Source organism: Coloeus monedula (assembly GCF_965178545.1).
Source record: "Coloeus monedula genome assembly, chromosome: 4".
In the NCBI taxonomy this organism is placed as follows: domain Eukaryota; kingdom Metazoa; phylum Chordata; class Aves; order Passeriformes; family Corvidae; genus Coloeus; species Coloeus monedula.
The window spans coordinates 14017319-14036744 of record NC_138784.1 but is presented as its reverse complement, the minus strand read 5'-3'; the positions used below and the strand labels follow the sequence as shown (position 1 = coordinate 14036744).

Here is a 19426-nt window from a genome sequence, read left to right as displayed (position 1 = left end):
ACCAGGCTCCACTTGCAATACTCTTAAAGTAATATTCCATAGCATCTTAAATGCATGCCAGGGATATAAGGCAGAAAGATAATTTCAAATCCCCAGATTCACTGAATCAGTGCCACTATGAGAAAATCTAAATAAAAGTAGAACACAGGCTCTGCTGTTCCATCCAGAAGCATCAAGCCAGCTGTTGTGTGTTTAGTTTCCAGGGAGCTGTAAGTCCTAGTTCCAGTTTTGCAATGGATTTATCCAACATTTGGGCAAGGTGTAACACTTCCCTGCTTTACTTCATCTTTAAAATTGGGGATTGGCAATTATCACTCGGTATTTTCAGGACCAATACTTTAAAATGCACGATTATTGAACAAGGTGTTATGAATCCAAGTCATTTGCTGTCAAAATTTTTAAGTCAAATTACAGTTGTTTTTAATTTCTGGTCTGGGCTTCGGAATGGTTTGATCCAGCAGCAGGTTCCATGCTGGTAGCACTTTGCACTGGAAGATTTTGTGAATGTCTGCAGGACTGTTAGGGCCATGTTTACTTTAGGAGGTACAATTGCTGTTCCACCACTCTACCTGAAACTGCACAGTTCCCTGCCTCTCACGTTTCAGGGAGGAATAATTCTGTTTATGCAGTGCCTTCTACTTAAGGATTTCAAAGGCCAGCAGCTTATTATCTTCATTACATTAAACCTACACAACACTTCTGCAGGAGAGATACATTTAATTAATTCTTCTTTAACAAATGTGAAACTGAGGCAGGTAGGATAGTGTGTGACTCGCCTGCATCAGATAGCTACAAAATGAAATAAAGCATATATTATAGCACCTCTAATTTGAGTTCTGTGCTTCAACAACATCCTCACTTTCCCTCCCACAGTGCTAATTAACTGTAAAGTATGATAGTCATTACTGAACTGAAGTTCCACTAAGTAGCAAATGAAGACTCTCTGTTTAATTAGCTTTATAGCTAGGTTGTGGGACAAGGCATATTCCTAATTAACAGGATTAAATCTAGACTGGGCAGACAGGAATGAGTGTAATTAAAATTTAATCTCCCTCATCCTGAAAACAGGCTGCCCACAAAATAGAGAGCTTTGTGTAAATGCTCTTAGAGCATGGAAAGGTTGAGGCAGGTTTCAACACATTTCCCTCATGTCACTTTCTCAATTTTCACCTGTTATCTTCGCAATTTCACGAAGAAACCTGTCTTCCAACACAGATGGTAATCTGTCACATATGGATTTAGGTGTCAGCTATTCTCCTCCAGGACATATCCACTCTGACATTATCCACCAACCAATCAATAAAAGAGTCTGCCAGGCTGCCAAGAGATCAATCACCTTGTAAAACAAACATTATGTCCTATTATTTTCTTATTACAGTTAATTAGATTTATAAAACACAAAAACCTTTGCAGGTGAAAAACTCAGAAATGCTGTCATAATAGGTTAGGCCCAGATTTCTCATTTGTAAAAGGGAAGGGATTTACTAAATCTAATGTGAAAAGAAAGGATTTTCATTTAAAAATTTTGCTGAACACTGAATTCTTTTCTAAACTTAAAAACATGTTAGTGCAATGCTATGAACCCAAACAGTGCAAGCTGTCTGAGGCTGTGACACCAGAATGTGAAGGGCACTGGAGACATAAAGATACAGACTGATAGTCTTTTACTGTCTAGGCTGAGCTAAATGCTAGAACTACCCCTCCTCCCCATGGCCTCCCAGCCAAAAGAACCAATAAACCTCACAGAAATCCCAGGAAATAAAACTACTTTCCTCCTCCTGTATAATTTTATCAGTCAAAATGCTTTTGTCAGTCAAAATGCTTCTTATAAAACACTGGAGAGGAAGAAATGAGTGTGCTGTTAAATCTCCCATGTGTACTTGGGGACACCAAAGAATGTCTCTGTTTTTTACAGAGCATGTGGAAACTACAGGACATCAAATTCTGGGAAACTTGGCTGTACCTGTGGCCATGTGAGTGAGGACAGGCAGAGCTGGAGGCTGTGGGTAAAACAGTGGGAGAAAATTGTGCAAATACATTGGGCTGACTGCTTGCCTGCCTTAATTATTTACACAGCCACTACCACCAGAATAATTCTGTGTGTAATGTAATTATTCACCCAGCCACTGCCACCAGAATAACTCGATGTGTAATGTTTATGCGGGAGGAGCTGAGGCAGAAGAACTAAATGGGCTGCTGCAGGTTAATAACAAGAATAAAAGAGTCAATTCAGTGTTTCTTAAGGAGTAAATCAGACAAAATTGTGGGGCTGACATCCCTGGGCATTTTCTCTCTGCTAGGTGTCACTAAAAACAAGGCCTGCCTCTTACTCTATTTAATTTTTCCATATAGGCTGAATGGAGAGCAAAGGGGCAAGTGAGCTAACTGCACTACTGGACCAAGATACAAGAATCCCTAGATTTAGTGTATTAACTCAATTTACATTTGCTCATGGTTATTTTCATTTACCCCCTTGGAATTATTATCTGCTCAGGAAAGCTCTGTGCTTATTTCCAAGAATCTCAGTTTGCTTCAAGGAAAGTGTTTAATCAAATAAAGTTGGTATTAAGGACAGTTAAAAGGTACTGATGCTCTCCCTAAAATCCCAGTGAAACTGTGTTAGGTTTCCTGGAATAAAGCTACTCCTTCTGAAAGGGGCACTTGAATACAATTAGCCCATGCTAATTTTAATAGCTCTTAATGAATCAAAGAAATTTGGATGCTGACCAAAAATTAACCCTCCAAATTTTTTGAAGACACTGCTTCAACCAACCAGGGATCTGCTCTGTACCAGGGAAGAGAGACCCATCACTGAGAGCAGGATCTAATCATATTAAAAAAAAAAAAAAAAAAGCTGTATTTTATGATGAAAAAGGCAATGATAAAAGAATGAAAAAAATACTGCAAGTTTTGAATGCTGGGAGCTACGATTATGTGAGTAATCAACTCCCAAGTCACAGAAAGCACAGCACACTTTTCCATAATATACCATGCTTGTTGATCCTCAGGGGGCTTTATATTGTTGAATAAATGCAAGGTCTTTTCAACAACTGAAATGCAAAATATGACCCTCTGAAGCATTAATTTAAAGGATTTGGCATTTTCAAAGGGGAGGTTCACGAAGACAAATAACAACTGCAAATTTCTAGGGAACAGGGATATTGCCTAGTCATGAAAAAAACCCTAACTTAGTACACATGAATTTATTTTGTGGGGATAGATGGAACCCTTGGGAGGGAATGAAACAGAATGAGTTACATGGCAGCTGACCCAAGTCTGCAATTTTTTAATGGAAGATAATTTGTTATATTATATTTGTCTGTCATGAACAAGTCTACAGCAGACAAATGAATTGTATCTCTTTGAGCCAAAAAAACCTCAAACCCAAGGCCCAACTGAAAACCTAAATGGCAATTCCCTTAAAAACAGGGAAGGGGCAGTGAAAGTTTCACACATATTCTGGGTTAGATAAATTTGCAGCAGCAATTAGAAGGATTCTGCTCTCCACTCTCTCTCTCTCTCTTTTTTTTTCCATTCCATTTGCTTCTTTCTGACAAATTTCAACAGTGTTGGTATCTAAAACTTGCATTCCCTTTTTTTTTTTTTAATTAAAAAATCATGGGTTTATCATTTGATTTTTCATCACTGTGGAACTTCAAATGTCTCTATGAAAGCCTGAATCAATCATGTCTCTAAATCAAACAGTAACATACATACTCCTCAGTCAGTGTCCAATTGCTCATCTTTTCTGGTCCCCACACTAGGCTTCTGACCACTTCCACCTTCCACCAAGAGCTTTCTCCATCTTTTCCTCCCTCAAGTCCCACTCATTCACTCACTTTCTGCTGGTAACCAGCAGCTTTTTCCCTCTCCCAACATCTCTTCCACTATTTATGGTTTTACCACCAACTCTTCTGAGCCTTCTCCTTGCTCAGATACTCTCTCACCTCTCTTATCACACACCAACAGTCAACTCCCCGCTTGCTTTAAAAAAGTGGGGAAAAAAGGTAGGAATCTAATTTTGAGTCACCTCCCAGTCTTAGCAAGTTTTGAAACAGCTGTTTCCAGGGCAGCAGTGCTGGCCCAGATGGTTGTGGTTCTCTTACTGGACAAGACACAGAGCTTTCTACTGAGCTGCTACAGCTGCCTGCTGGATGCTGTTATGTTTTCCTCACACTGGATTGATCTTGTATGTTCTTTGTCTTGAGACCTGGATAACATCGATGGAATAGCAGAAAATGACTGCAGCCTCAGCAAAAAAGGCCTCAATGTTTGCTTCTTTAACCCACATTTAGGTAGTTTTTTTGAAAATGCTTTTGTAGCTACCTCAGAACTCGTGTTCTCGTCCAAGTCTAATCCACCTCTTCTAAAACAGGCATCTCTTCTGATAAACTGACCTTGATTATTGTTGTCCCATTGGTTACTCAGTTTTCCCTCTCTCAATACTGATCTTTGTGATGGTTTTTTTGGACACAGATGGTCTCACACCTCGCTTAGAGTCCTATCAAACCAAAAATAACCTCAGAACTGTCTCTGTATTTTGATATTCCCTTTTGGCTTTAGTTTTTCATTTGTCATTCCTAGAAAATAAGTTCCCTTTTGTCTTCTTCTTTCACCAACTACAAGTCTACCTGTTATCTCTTCTGCAGGCACGTGGTTGATTCATGTGCCAAAACATTCCCCTGTAGAAGCATTTAGTGGGTCCAACTGTAAGAGTCTTCTTGAGGCTTTCCCAAAGTGTGTGTTCTCAGAAAATCACGCCAGTACTCAAGCCCTGAATAGGGCCACTGTTTTCATGACAAAATTCCTAATTTTCCTCTCATTTAATGTTGGTTTCGTTACTTTTTCTTTGGTTGGGCAGACACATCTATTTTTTCATAGCATCAAGTCACCCACTGGCTGCCTTTGGTTACTTGTTTGTCACAAATGCCTCTATTTTTTAAATCATATGGTGTTGTCAGAAAAAGGAGTATTGGGAAGGGGAAGAGACAGGGTGATCCAGCTGCTGCAACATTTTTCAAAAAAAGTCTGTTGGTTTCTGTAAATCAGTTGAGCAGTTTGGGATTCACACAAATCTGCCTTTACCAATAAGGCTTCTTGCTTGCTTCCTGAAAATGGCATGTGGTCTCAAAACCCTTTAACTGTGCAGAAGTACTTGAAAATGGTCAGAACTTGTTTGTCAGAAGGCAATTTTAAGGAAGTTCAGCTATTTTAATGGAACATTTAATTGCACATTTAATCTGTACATCAAACATATATAGAAAATATTATTTTAAATTAATGTTTTTGTTCCTCCTAAAAGCACTAGGCTAATTGCTGCAGAACCCACATTTTCACTACTATCATTCTTGACATCAGTCTCATGTTCATGAATTAATTTAGGTGCCAACTTCTCATACAAGGCAAAGATGTCCCTCTGTCCATGCAAAAAATAAGAGATTTTTGTATTTTTTTTCCCTTGTTTTTAGGATAAAAGACAGACCTCAGCCTCAAGATTTGCATTTGCCTTATGTTCAGCATAGAAAGGGCAAAGGTATTTTTTGTTTTGATATGTGGCTGTAGTGGCTTGTGATTACACCTGATCTCTTCTGTTTTCTGACAGCTTTTTGCTTGCAGGTACAGGGAAGCAAACTCAAATGGTGCTTATTTTTGAACATGCACTTATTTCTAGCTGCAAACACTGGGAGGGTAAGTTGCTGTAGCTTGAAAGCAGAGTAGTGTAAGGAATCTGATAGAAGCAGAGCTGCTTATAATGAGTTATGAAAACTGGATCTTGATTTGACTATTGGGAAGTTTATTCTTGCCTTAAGTTGATGAGAAGTAGGGAGAAAACCATCTGGGAGGGAAAGAATGGCTCAAAATGAACCACTTCAGTAAACCCTTAAGGGCTGTTAAAAGACAACACATACTTTAATAGCTAACTTCTAAATAAAACTCTACCTCCTGACTTGGGACAGCTTGTGGACTGGCTTTGAAAAAATCATTTGGCTTTGGTCTGCCATTGGAAAAAATCAAGGCACTCTGATTCCTCTGGAGTAGGATGTTTTTCAGAGGGAGGGACACAGAAAAAAAACCAGAGAGGGACTAAGAATTTGTCCCACACTGACTTCCACATTTGAATGGACACCACCGGCCTCCACTGTATACCACTGTATTAACACTTTTTCTAATATTTTGCTTCTGTTGCTGAGCTCAAGGAAAGGCACTGTATTCCTTGTTAGACTCTGAGGGGAAGTGGAAAGCGGAAGCCAGTTTAGGGATATTATCAAGGCAAGTAAAGTGGGTACCCTACAGGTCGGGATTAAACTCTTCCCATGTCCTTAGGAGCATGTTATTGCAATAAGATATGAGTTCAGACAGTGCCAGCTGTCCCATGTTATTTCCCAGTGCACATATCCCTAAGCTTGTACAAATAGGAGGTAGCTGAGCCATATGATGTAAGACCTCTAATCCCATCAGGAATTACCAAAGGCTGACGTGCTTGTTTTCCCTTGGATCACCAATTCCTCTGGCTAAATTCTAGAATGCAGTTCACAGAGGGGTTCCTGAGAGCAGTACAAGGCACAAGGTGCAAAATCGAATTTGATGTCCCCTGAGGGCTGATGCATAGAAGAGAGGACAGAGATTCTACTTGGGTATCCACAGTGGGAACAACAGTGGCCTTGGGGATCAAATGAAGAGTCACTGAAGGTGGAGTCTACACAAAGGCCTGAGGATGACCACCTCTGCTTTAAAAATGAAACAGCAATTTTCAGCGCCTTTTCTACTGAGGTTCTTGACTAGAAATCCCATGAGCATTCAATTTTCTGAAATGTCTGACCATTTCTGAAATGTTTTCCCCTAAAAAGTCAGAAGTGTATCTGACCTATCACCTTAAAACATTTGCACTATTTGCCACTCCCAAGAATCCTGGTTAAAGTGGTTTATGTGCTCAGGTCAGCTTCTTCATAGAGAGTCTAAGCACTCAGTGTATCTCAATCTCTTTCCATTTGCAAAGTTGGGCATTTTTTTCCCAGCAGAGTAAGTTAACGTATGCTGAGAGTAATCCTGTCTTTCTCCTAGTTACTTTTGACAGACTCTAAGCAACATGCACACTATGGCTCTGGGATATCCCAGAGTGATCCAGCCCAGATACCTTCATTTATGTGCAGCAAGCAAAGAGAAGCTATTCATCAGCTTAAAGGAAAAGCTGCCCTCACTCCTTGTCACTCTAACTTTGACTAAGGTAAGGCTAAGGGACCATTTCCCTTATGCTCCTTTCCAAACCAAACTATGAATATAAGGCACTATTTCAGCAGAATGTTACAAAATTTAATGTGCTATACACCACATTTCTCTGGCATGAAGCACTAGCATTATGAAGCAGTGTCAAATGTAAAAGTACAATCACTCTATTAACTACCTAAATTCTCTCAAAGATAAGACAAGTAAGTACATGGCAACAGTGCAATGATCAAGGGAAATGTAATCAGAAGAAAAGGGAATAAGACAAGCAGGTCTCTGCCCTTTCTGGCTTTGCCAGATGTCCTCTTCAAAAACCCACCGCTGCTTGTAATTTTGAAGCTGACATTTATGCTGACATTTGCTAGTACCATAGCATTCTGACTGCAGAGGAGGTGATGACTGCCAGCAACTTCTTTCACTTGAGTTCTTTCACACCATTTGCATGTATGCTTTTTCCCTTTTTTTTGCTTTGTTTTTGAAAAAGCACTGGAAAATAGTAATGGCTTGTTATGGCTAATGGCTCATAACGCGTACATTCTTCAAAAATCCTATGTGTCTAATGTGGAGGGAGCTGAACTGACCTCTTCACATGTGCTAAAAAAAAATTTCACATTGCTAGAGAAAGGTGGGCTGGAAAGAGCTCTTTTTGTAAGGCCCAGGACCTGCTCTGAGGCCACTAATACTCCTTTCACTGCGTGGAGCATCACAGATATTGCACACACTGCTCATGGGAGCTGCACAGAAAGAAGCTGTGGATTCAAAGGAGGAGTCTTGACAGCTATGAACAGATTTGCCTCTAAATGAGAGTTTAAACTCTTCATGAGATAACTGAAATTCCTTTTCATTTAAAATGCTGCTGTATGTGAATGAATTCAACCAAGGAAAACCTTGTATTTGGGTCACTTTGGGTCACTTTGCAGCTAACGAAAAAACTAGAACAGTGCCCAACCAAAAAAAAAAAAAAAAAAAAAAAAAAAAAGTTCATTCACATGAAAACATTTGGGCCTGTCTTGTATTTTTCTCTTAGGTCAGATCCATCTTAGTTCAGGAGGCCTGCTCCAAACCTACAGTCTTGACTCTAAAGGCATTGGGACACTTGTTTCAAGAAGTGTGGTCATATGAGCCATGAAAGTTTTATGTGCCTTAGTGTAAACTTGACTGATGCATACATTTTAGAGGTTTTCTTGCACTGGGGTATATTTTACTGTCAAATTTTTACTAATATGTAGACAAAAGTCAAACTGATCAGGACTATTAACCAAACAAAACCTGAGTTTATCAAAGGTACTCCTACAGCATAAACATTGCATTTAGGCAACAAATGAAAAAAAACCCCACTCTGAAATTCATCTTATCAATCACAGTGAAATAAAGGTATTATCATAATTCAGGCAAACTAATAGTGGATGTACCAGATTAACAACTATATCTTACTAGTAATAAACAGTAAAAGTAACCTGTGTTCTCTCTGGTGTTCTTTTTTAAAAAAGAGGAAACATTTTCAGTTTCATATGAATTGATTGGGACTGACAAGATGCAATTCTAAGTGCTTTAGTCAATTTAATCTGATTTAGAGGAAAAAAAGCTAAAACAAATTTCAAGTAATTTCGATTAATGGAAGTATGGAGGAAATCATAACTGTTCACAGATACTCTGTAGCCAGGAAATGAAGCCAAATTGGCCAGCTAAACTGTTCACTGTGAGCTTTTCACTTAGTGTTAGTGTGTTCTGAATGAAAAGAGAGGAAAGTCTTCAATAACTGAGTCATAATCTTATACCAAACTGATGTCAAGCATTAATTTTAAGCATTTAATTTAATGAAATCTTTCAGTTTGTATTTAACAAAACATGACATACTTTGTTTCATTGAAACTCATTCTCTAAAAAACTCTTTTCTTACAGAAACAATTCCATTTTCAAAATTTAATTCACTTTCAGGGTTTCATTTTTTTGTGTCCTCAAAACTAATTTAAAATGCATTTTCCTGCTGTAATAGGCTGTAATAAAGCAAGATAAAGTAATTGCTATATCAAACTAGTACAGCCAATGCAAAATTTCCCTTTTATTTCAAATAAACTTCAATGCAGTTCTTTGACTGAAATTTTTCATTCGTCTCTATGCTCCTGCTTTTTTTTTTTTTTTTTTTTTTTTTTTCCCCTAGATTGCTTAATGATAAAGGAGGGTACAGAGCTGAGTTACTGGACAGATCATTCACCACTCAGGCATTTCTGATACTCCCACTGCAGCCCAGTCAAGTATTTAAGCGCGTAAGTGCCACATTTCTTTGCTACATCTGAATGCTGAAGGATGGGGGCCTGTTTCAAGGAAGTGGAGAGCCCACCCCATTGCTGGGTCACCATGACAATGAGACAGCAGGAAGGAGAAATGTTTGCCATGCAGTCACATAACCCCAGTGTAACACCGCTCTAGTTAAATATGCCAGAGCGCTGAGAAGGGCTGACTTAGTGTCACACGGTGAAGAAAATGCACCATCTCTAGGTGGGGATGTGAAGGGAACTTTCTCTCTCCAAAATACACGTCTGTGAGATCACCTGGGTTTGGCACAGACCTATTCGTGCACAGGAATTAATCCTGCTGCATTTAGTCACAGCTGGTGGCACTTTATGAACGTGTAATATCACATTGCAACTAAAACTCCCTGAAATTCCAGCCCAGCTGACTATCCCAAAATCCTGCTGTCAAGTTCCTTCCCCTTAAGGGTGGATTGTCACAAGATGCAAATCAAATGAAGAAATGAAGGTGAAATGATGCAAAACAGAAAGCCAACTGAACAAAATAATCTGCATCTTGCTATTACAAAACATCTATGGGACATTGCAAAGTTAGGTGGCACTTTATGGAAAAGTCATAGTTGAGATGTTGCTTTTGCTCTGTGACCCTTAGAAATCCAGTTTCTCCAGCTTAAAAGTTTTATTTGCTGTGCCATTTGACTCTAGGAGCTCAGCAAGGGCTGCAGCCTGCACAGCTCCTCTGTGTCTAGGTGCAGAGTGCTGTGAAGTCACTTTACTCAGGCACAAGAGTGCCTGGGGGTACAGTTGCTTTGTTAAGTCCCAGGGCAGAAAAGGAGCATATATATCATACACATGGTCCTACATTTTACACCATGCTAGAAGCTTGTGGCCCTTCCTCTTGCTCTAATTCACTTCTTAGAGAAGCCACAAAGGAAGGTGCCTGTCTCTCTCAGACATCATCTTTTGCCATCATTCTCAGTCCTTCTCTACTTTAAGTCCTGGGAGAAGAATTTGCCCTGGCTCGGCTTGTCTCCTGTAGCTGCCCTCGGGAAATGAGCTCTTTATTATTGGATCCAGTTTGGCAGATGGATTTAAAAAATCTTCAGAAATCTGTGCTAAGTCTAGTCTAGTCTGACTTCACTCCTTTTGAACCCTGCAAGTTTTTTGCAAATGAGCCTCCTGCACTATCAGTTACCCAAGCTGTATCTAGTATAATTAAAATGCTGAACTGATCAATCTTCTCACTGAGGGCAGAATGGAGCTGGATCCATGAAAAGGTCACTCAGCAGGAAGGATGCACAGAAAATGACAACAAGGGAGCTCAGTACCTCAGAACCCCTGATATGCACAACACAGAGGATATTAAAATGTGGGTAGGAGGCAATGAGCAATAAGCATCTCAGGCCTCTATGTCTTTTAATCTTCAGGCTCCCTTTCTGTCTAAATTAGCTGAATTCTGTGGGATAACTTGGTAGGCATTTAAGGAAGTGACCTACACTGTTTCCTCATGAGTAGCACAATAATCGACAGCATCAAATGAGCTGAGCATCAAGCTGGCATCACCCAGTTACAATGGCAGTAGAAATTAAATAGCATTAATTAGAGGGAGAATATGGAACTCTTTCTGGCTGGAATGTCTCTTCTCTTAGCTGTCAAAAGCCTCCATGGTTTGGCTTATTAAGAGCCAAGTTGACAGGAAAGCTGAAGGGAATAAAGGACCATTCTCCATTGTATGCCAAGCCAACTGAGGGAAGACTTGAGTTCGACTGACTTTTAAAAACCAGCAAAAGGTTAATGAACTTTTATCCAAGCACCATTAACACATCTGAAGATCATTCTAATTAGACCACAGACAACACTTTTGCTCTTATTTCACTGCAAGATCAGATAAGTAATGTGTGTAATGGGGAAAGAATCAGAGATTAAAAGGGTCTTTTCAGTTTCCAGAAAGCAGAGCAATCTTCCACGACAGTGGAGAGTAGTCTTCCTACGTGCTCTGCTGATACTTGTATGTATTCCATGTTAAAACTATCTCCACAATTTTCCTCCCAATTTTATTGACATTTGATATAAGCCAGACTGTACTCTGCATTAAAAAAAGGAGCTTGATTCTTTGAGGTGCAATGGACTCTCCTTTCTCACTATGGATGAGGTCAACCCCTTGCAACACCACTGGAGGCAGGTTCCTTGTATTACTTGCAAGTTGCTTTCCTACACCTTGCATTCACTGATACACTGGGAAGGGCCAGGAGAAATATCAGATCTTTAGTCAGGACTCAGTTCTGTACTCTGTGATTTAAATTCATGCCAGCTTCTATGATAGAACTATAGAATGGGAACTGTGATATTGCAAACAAAGTATAGAACAATTAGTTACATTTAAAAGGGTTTATTTGCCACCTTTTGGTGATCAAGCATGTCTGCATACACTCTTTTTTAAGAATTTGTCTTCCCTTTTGTATGTATACTTGCCTTTTTTCTGTACTAAACAATTAATGTAACTCCCAACTACTAAACAAAAACCTGTGGACATTTTGGACAATAAACTTTTTTTCCCATTACATGTCTTCACAATGCCTAAAACTGACTAGAGTCCTGATTGTTGAACAGAACTATCTAGAAATCTTTGTTAATTAGAAAAATAGTGGTTTTATTTAATTAATTTTTAAAAATATATAACTCATTCCCTTGTTTAAAAAAAAAAAAAGGAAGAAAAGCGTCAGCAGATTTCCATAAATTACCAGTATGGCAAAAGCACATTATTAAGGAAGTCAGCTAGAAGTGAGCTAGAATTACACATTAATAAATTACCCTATGTCCACTTTGCAATACCCAGAAGTTCAGATGTTTCTTTGAGTCTTATTTAAGCCTCTTGAATCTAAGCATCTGCAGAATTTCATGTAGTAGCTGCACTATATAAAATGGCTTAGAGTGGAAGATGCCAAAATGGACTAAAGAAAATCATAGACTTTCCAATAAAAACATTATTTTTGGTCAACATTATTTGGTAAATTAAACCTAAACACATTAATCATTTTGCTCAACCCACAATTGCATTTTTCAGCTAATATATTAATTCTCCTTCCAATTCCTCTCAGCTTTTCTTACATGCCCTACATCTCTACTTCCCCATAACAGAAAATGGCATCTCGTTCTTCTATATTTAGAAACACAACCTCCCTTAAAATGATGTTCTATGAGAAACCTCACTTGGACATGCTGTGACACTCGATGGACTTGAAAACTGTGCCCAAGAAAGACAGGATGTGACAGCACCATGATCCCTGAGGATGCTTTAAAGGGCATCCAAGAGATAATCCCTTGCTCTTACCACACAGATGTAAAATTACAGCAGCAGGAAACAGGGAACTGGATATATGAGAAATTGTGGGCCAGTCAAATCAAGGAGAGTAAAGAGGAAAAAAAATCCAAGGAGAAAACTTGTGCTGATCACTCTTTTCTTTTCTCTTCTAGAGAATGCAGAGGAAGGAATATGTGCACACTGACTTTCTCCTGCCTGGTCTTTTCCAGGCTTTATTATCAGCAAGAGGAGCCAAGAGGACATCAATGTCACTCCACCAAAAAGTTCACTTTTGTGTTCAGGACGTGGAAATCCTACAGAGCATCCCCTTTGATGACCAGTGCAAGAAACTTCACTGGTCAGTTTAAGTGCAGGATCCTTTGTGCACAGATTTAAATGGAAAATCAGCTTCAAGAGAGCAGGATCTATCCCAGAAATCTCACAGTGCAATACATAAGATAAAATTTATTAATTAAATTAAATTAAAAATGTATATTTCACCATTTTATGATGAAGAGTATTTCCTAAAATGTCAATAAAGGTTAAAAAGAAATGGCTAGTTGCTTTATTAAACCATCTGTTTTAATTTCCAGTTGCTGCTTATTTTAAGAAAGTAAGAAAGAATCAGCAGCATCATAAAAATATGGATTCTGTTTCTTATATTTTCTACTCATAAAAAAGGGGAAAAGCAAAATGTGAAAGAGCTTAGAGCTAAGGTATTTGGTTTGAGGATCAGTAGAATATTTCATTTTGTCTGTAGGAATAATTATAGTCGTGATTATTATATAAATATCGTTTCATGTTAGTTCTCTGGCCAAATGTCTAAATTTAGAATTAAGCTTTTTTTTACAACACAGTTTCAATAATAAACATTATGATCAAGCCTAGGTGTATGTTACATTATTAAAAGGCCTCCTTTTCAAGCACTTGGTGGAATCACTGTTACTGTTCTACTATGGCTTAGCTAGTCTGCTGGTAAAAATGAAGATTTATTTTTATGTGGCTTGAACTAAGATGACTGAGTTTTGATGTGTGCTCACCCTTAACTATTAACATTGTGTGCAATGGCAGTTTAAATGTTTTATTTTCAAATAAACAGGCAAATGGACTGTTATTTCTATAAATACTAACAGGATCATGCCCAAGCACTGGGATTTTTCAGCCTGGAGCAAGAGGAAACCACACATTTTCTGTTTATTTTTGTGGGTTTTACTATTTTAAGTAACATCAAGCCCTGGACTGAAGATATTCTGGCATTTCTGGTTAATTTGAAGGAAAAAAAGTCACAATAATTTCTTAGCAAGTTAGGTCAACTTATGCTAAGTCACTGAGTGATGAAAAATACTCTCTGTGACAAGAATATATGCAATGTCCCCATGGATCTCCATTGCCAAGTCTTTTGCAAAGAAGCTCAAAAGGAATACACAGGAAAGTGGGAAAATGGGGAAATGGTTGATGGGTGGCCTGGTCCTACTCACATGTACCCAAAACTACTCATGTGCCATCAAAGTGGGATTGGGTAGGGACATTTGGGAGCTCTCCCTGTCTCCTTAACTGAGAACACATGCTGACAGTGCTATTGGATGCTCTTTTCTGGTCTCTTTCCCCTGACCTCAGTTTTAACACACACATGAAAGACAGAATAGTAAGGTTCTCATGCTGCCTTTGGAGCAGTAAAACCTGGGCATCAGCTGTGTGGTTTAGACTCATGCATCTGTAAATGTTATTTCGGTTTTCCTTTGTGGCTGGCTATTTATCTTTTGAAGGTGCAGAAATGAACAAGTGTCTGGGTTTTTTTCTGAGCAATACCTGGCTTCACTGAGTAATAAGCAGTTGATTATCTGCAGGTAACAAAGTACTGCTTGAGAATTTTAACTCACTTTCTGAATAGACAAATTCAGACACCATTAGATGACTGAGGTTTTACAAAGGTATCAGAATATCCTTTGAAACTAAAGGCTTTTTGCAGCCCAGAGCTGTTCCTCTAAATCTCTGCTCAGTTTGAAACAGTTTGACCTCTGCATCTCATTTCTTTGCAGTAATAAAACCCCCTAATAAATAAAAAGAAAAATGATTGAACTAGGTAAATACAGAAAAATTAGGGAAGGAGAAAGCTAATGAACTTAATTGCAATCACTATACCAGTATTGCCTCGACTTAAAAAGTATTGATTAAATAACTGAATATTTACATCTTGTACTGGACCCGCTGAAAGCAAATGATGCATTGCAAAGCAAACAGAGGCTGACCTTTGCACGTTTTCCCATCAGGCTGCAGGGTAAATCCAACCGGGCAACTGCACCGTACCCCTGTCGCGGTATCCTTGCAAGTCCGATCACAGCCTCCGTTATTGACAGCACATGTTTCTGCAGAATGAAAGAGAGAGAGGGAGAGAGAGAGGGAGAAAGGGAGTGTAATGAAATGCTCTGGGGGAGGGGAAGGCCACTGCCTCTTTAGGGCACTATTACAACATATTAAAAGCAATATAAGTTTTAAGCAAGGTAACTGAAGCAAGCTCAAGGTCATCAGGGTCCGTGTACTGGTTTTGACTGGTAAATCATTTCCACAAGTCATGATGTCTTTTCCCTCCCAAACTGGAGATTTCACTTAATATATTTAGTTACTGTTTTTCAACGGTCTTAGACAATAGGATGGGTTATTACATATGAAACAAATTTAAAAAGAAAAAAAAGAAATTGCCTTTCAAAGCAGAACCAAACATTCTGTTTTGTATCAGTCAATGTGTAGCTGAGATATTTTAAAGTTCACTTTTAAATGATGTTGTAGGCATAATGAACTTTAAAAACAGTAGAAAGCAAAGCAGCGTGCTAGACTTGGAACTGAGAGTTTAAAACCCTTAGTTAAGAAAGAGTTAATGGAAAATGAACTACATATATCACTTTGACAAGAATCTACATGCCCAATCTGTTCTTACTGAACTACAAGCAAAAGGCATCTGGGTTTTGTCCACTTAAAGCTTTTTGCAAATTGAAAGGAGTTTGGAGTGGGTGGGAGGGCATAATTGAGGTCACTGAACCCATTCCAAGCCGTGTCATTGAAATTTCCCAGTGCTTGTAGTATGTAGAAGGGTGGCTGGGCAAACACAGGCAAGAGAAAGTTGCAATACTTCTGAGCTTTTACTACAGTGGGCTGTGACTATCAGGTACCACTAGATTAAAAAAAAAAATCTACAACTTCATAACAGAAAAAGCAAGAACCCCTCCCTCGCTGCCACTGTTTGGTGTTACTCATGTATGCACATGCACACACCATACACATGCATATGCACACATACTCACAAACACATCCATACAAGAGATAAAAGGCAAGGGAAATGATTAACTTTGCTTTGATCCACAGAAAGGAATGGATGTAAGGATGCCAATTTAGCACGTCAGTTTGAACTGTACATTTTTCTGAAAAGTATTTACTTCAGAGAATAAGTCCTTTTAATAGTATCTTTTTCAGTTCCTCTGGATTTGATTAAATTAAAATACCCCACTGCCCCCCAAGATTGCCATTATTCTACTCAGCTCACCTCTTTCCCTAAAGAGGCTTTGTCATTACTTACTCAGATTTACAGACTCCTATTGCTGAATATTCACAGCCTGTGTCACAATTGTACCCTGTGGACAGGGTCTGACAATCAGCTATAGGATATGCTAATTGGGAATTGCCTTAGAACAGTACATTGATCAAAAATTATTTACACAGAACAGAACAGGCTTTATCTTTCAATTGACTAGTACTAAAAGATTTTTATTTTAAAGTACCCTGTGCTTTGCCCTCAAGGTGAACTCAGACTGGCCCTTTGGAGGGACTTCACTGCTTTAAAAAAAAGTGTTACTGGTTTTTTTTTTTTCTTTTGCACTGGCACAGGCCTCTCCATCAGTTGTGAAATAAGCTCCTGGCACTTAAGAATGAACTGAAAGCATGGATTTGGGGCACGCACGCATTAACAGCATGGGACAGATCTCTGAGCCTGTATACATTCACACCTGGTCCTCCAGATAGATTTCAAATTTTTATGTCTGTTTGCTATGTAATAACATTGTGTAGAAAGAGCTACCAGTATACAAATGGATTTGCATATAACTGCCAGGAAGCACATCTAACAAACAGATTGACATGTTTTCTGGAACAGCTTTCTGAAAATGGAGCTGAGTCTGCAGCTCCTGATTTTCAGGCAGTTCTTGCTCACCTTGCAGGACCTGAACCTAACTGTTTAAGCAATATAGTTCTGATTTTCATCTACTTCTCTGGGAAGGACTATTTTATACACTTGGAGGCTGAAACTTCTGCTTGAAGAATTCTTCTCAAATGTGAACGTGCGTGCGTCCTTGTGGACCAACATATCAAATAATAATTTTATGTTTCAGAGACGGAAGAACATTTCAGGTCACTTAAATTTTTTAACTTGGGCACAGCTTAAGGGCAGGAGGATTTGCCAGGAGTAAAGAGTTAAGGTTAAAACTCAGGAAAAAATGCTGAAGGTTACGTTTGGCATGGCACTGCAAAGAGCAGTAAATCTTCTGTTAGCAGATTAACTCTGGCATATGAAGACTCCTTTATTGCAGTGCGTCAACACGAGATGAACATAAGCAGTAATATTTCTGCTTTCTGGATGACATCCAGTGAAAATGAATAGACACAACAATTTTTTTTTCCCATGTCATGGATGACTGGATCTATAGGGTAAGGGTCATTCAATGAACAAGAGTTATTTCTACGTATAAATAGAAGGAATCAAGCCAGCCTTTCTTATTTTCACACAGATTTAGTAAAGCAAACCAAAAAGGATAAATACCCTGCAACCTTCCTAGCAACTCTGACTTTCATACATAACGAACTCTTAACAGAATGAAGATCCAAGTGAGCAAGAGGACATGTGACAGTACCTCTCACACTTTGGATAATTGGAGAGATGTACTGATGAAATTCCTTAAACTCAAGGTCGTGAGAAAACATTGGTAAAAGAAAGCAAACATGAATAGCAGAATGTGGGAAAGAGGCTACATCAAAGAGAGGAGCTGAGGCCTACGCACAGCACAGTCCGAACGCGTGACCACCTGTGCTCCTGAGTGGGGTGACACCGACTCATCCTTCACCTCACCGCTATCAAACCCCAGTATATATTTGAAATGCAAATACAACTTTAAGGCCTCAAGCCAAGAGCAGAAGCAAATTACTTATTTCCTTTCTATCACACTGGAAAAGCTATGGAAGGGAAAGAACAGATGTTAAAAATTGGATCAGGTCTTCATGGTGATATTGATCCTACAGACCATTTTTACTGGCTTTTTTCTCCGTAAAACACAACCTCAACATTTTAGCCTTTTTCTTGTTTGTTTTGTTTGTTTCAAACTTTTTTGCACATTTCTGTTTGGTTTTTGTTGTTGTTGTTCTTCTGACAAGGTAGCAGAAAAAAGAACTGGAAGATAAGTAAAGCAGTGTCATGTTACTGACATTTAGATTCCTTTTGAATTATGAGAAAGATCATAATCTGAAACAATTAGACTCCACTGTTAATTTAAAGTGATGTTTGTAGCCTCATCTACATCCCTATTGAATTCCTACCAGAAAATTCAGGCAGAAACAGGGATCTAAAGAAAAGGACATCTATTTGTATAAGGTGGTCTGGGAGAGATTACATTGTAATTTTCTAGTGTAAGATCCTAATTCTGGAACAAACTCTTGTGTGTCTGCTCAGTGGATCCACAGACAAGAAACAACTAAAATCATTACCTATATGCTATGGTTTAATCCATTAGAACTATTGTTTTAACATCAGTCCACTGTACTACTTCTGGATATTAAAATATCCAATTAAAAAGCACAAGCTTGAGCTGTTGGTCCTTCAGCACCAATGAGGAACACTGACTTAGTTACCAGGTGAAGTTACTCCAGTGCCTGCAATGGTTCAGCAGTGAAAGAGCAGCTCTTCAGGTTCTACTTCTGAAGCTTTTGAACTAAAGCAGAATCTCTACCAGGTGGCAACAGGTCACTTTCTTAAAAAGAGTCACATCAGACAGGGTTTACTTGGCTTTGAATACTATTAAATGCCTGAAAGTCCAAACACATCTCATGGTTTGAAAATATTTCTGAAAGCCTGATTTTCAGCTTCTTCTATGAAACAAGTAAACATAACCATTTCAAATATAAGCTTCTAATAAAATCTGTTTGGTTAGGTTTTTTTAAACTAGCCAATTATTTCATAAAGCGTATTTTTGTGACTTCAGTTTATCTCATGAACGAAAGAACAAGATATGATTTTAAGGGTATTGGTCAAAATCAGGCAAATATTGGAATCTTTATTATTCATTGTTGGCAGCCTGGTTCAACCAGTTTTATAGTAACTGAGATGCAAAGCAGAACATAATTACATACGTCTTTGAGACTAGAAGGGATGCATCTGAGGATCATGTTGTAATCTATGTTTTAACTAGATCATTCTCTATAATCTTTGATAAATCATGAGGACAGGTACAAAGACTGGAAAAGGTGAACACCAATGAAGGCAAGAGGAGGGAGATCTAGCACCAAGGTGCTTTCTTTAGAGATATAGAGAAGTCATTCTCTGATCTTTTCTGCTACCCATCACAGCAGTCTGAAGTCAACAGGATCCAGAAAACTCTATTTTTTTCCAGGC

The 19426-nt window shown here is 38.6% G+C and overlaps 1 protein-coding gene across 1 annotated transcript in view; it reads right to left on the bottom strand.

The window, feature by feature from the left end:
* SCUBE1 (signal peptide, CUB domain and EGF like domain containing 1) overlaps positions 1 to 19426 on the bottom strand; it is a gene marked incomplete at both ends in the record, with an annotated part of 186327 nt that overhangs the window by 46242 nt on the left and 120659 nt on the right. Inside the window, one exon of the mRNA XM_082279696.1 lies at positions 15027 to 15143. Within this exon, the coding sequence (XP_082135822.1) occupies positions 15027 to 15143 (117 nt within the window). The remainder of the gene's footprint in view (positions 1 to 15026; positions 15144 to 19426) is intronic.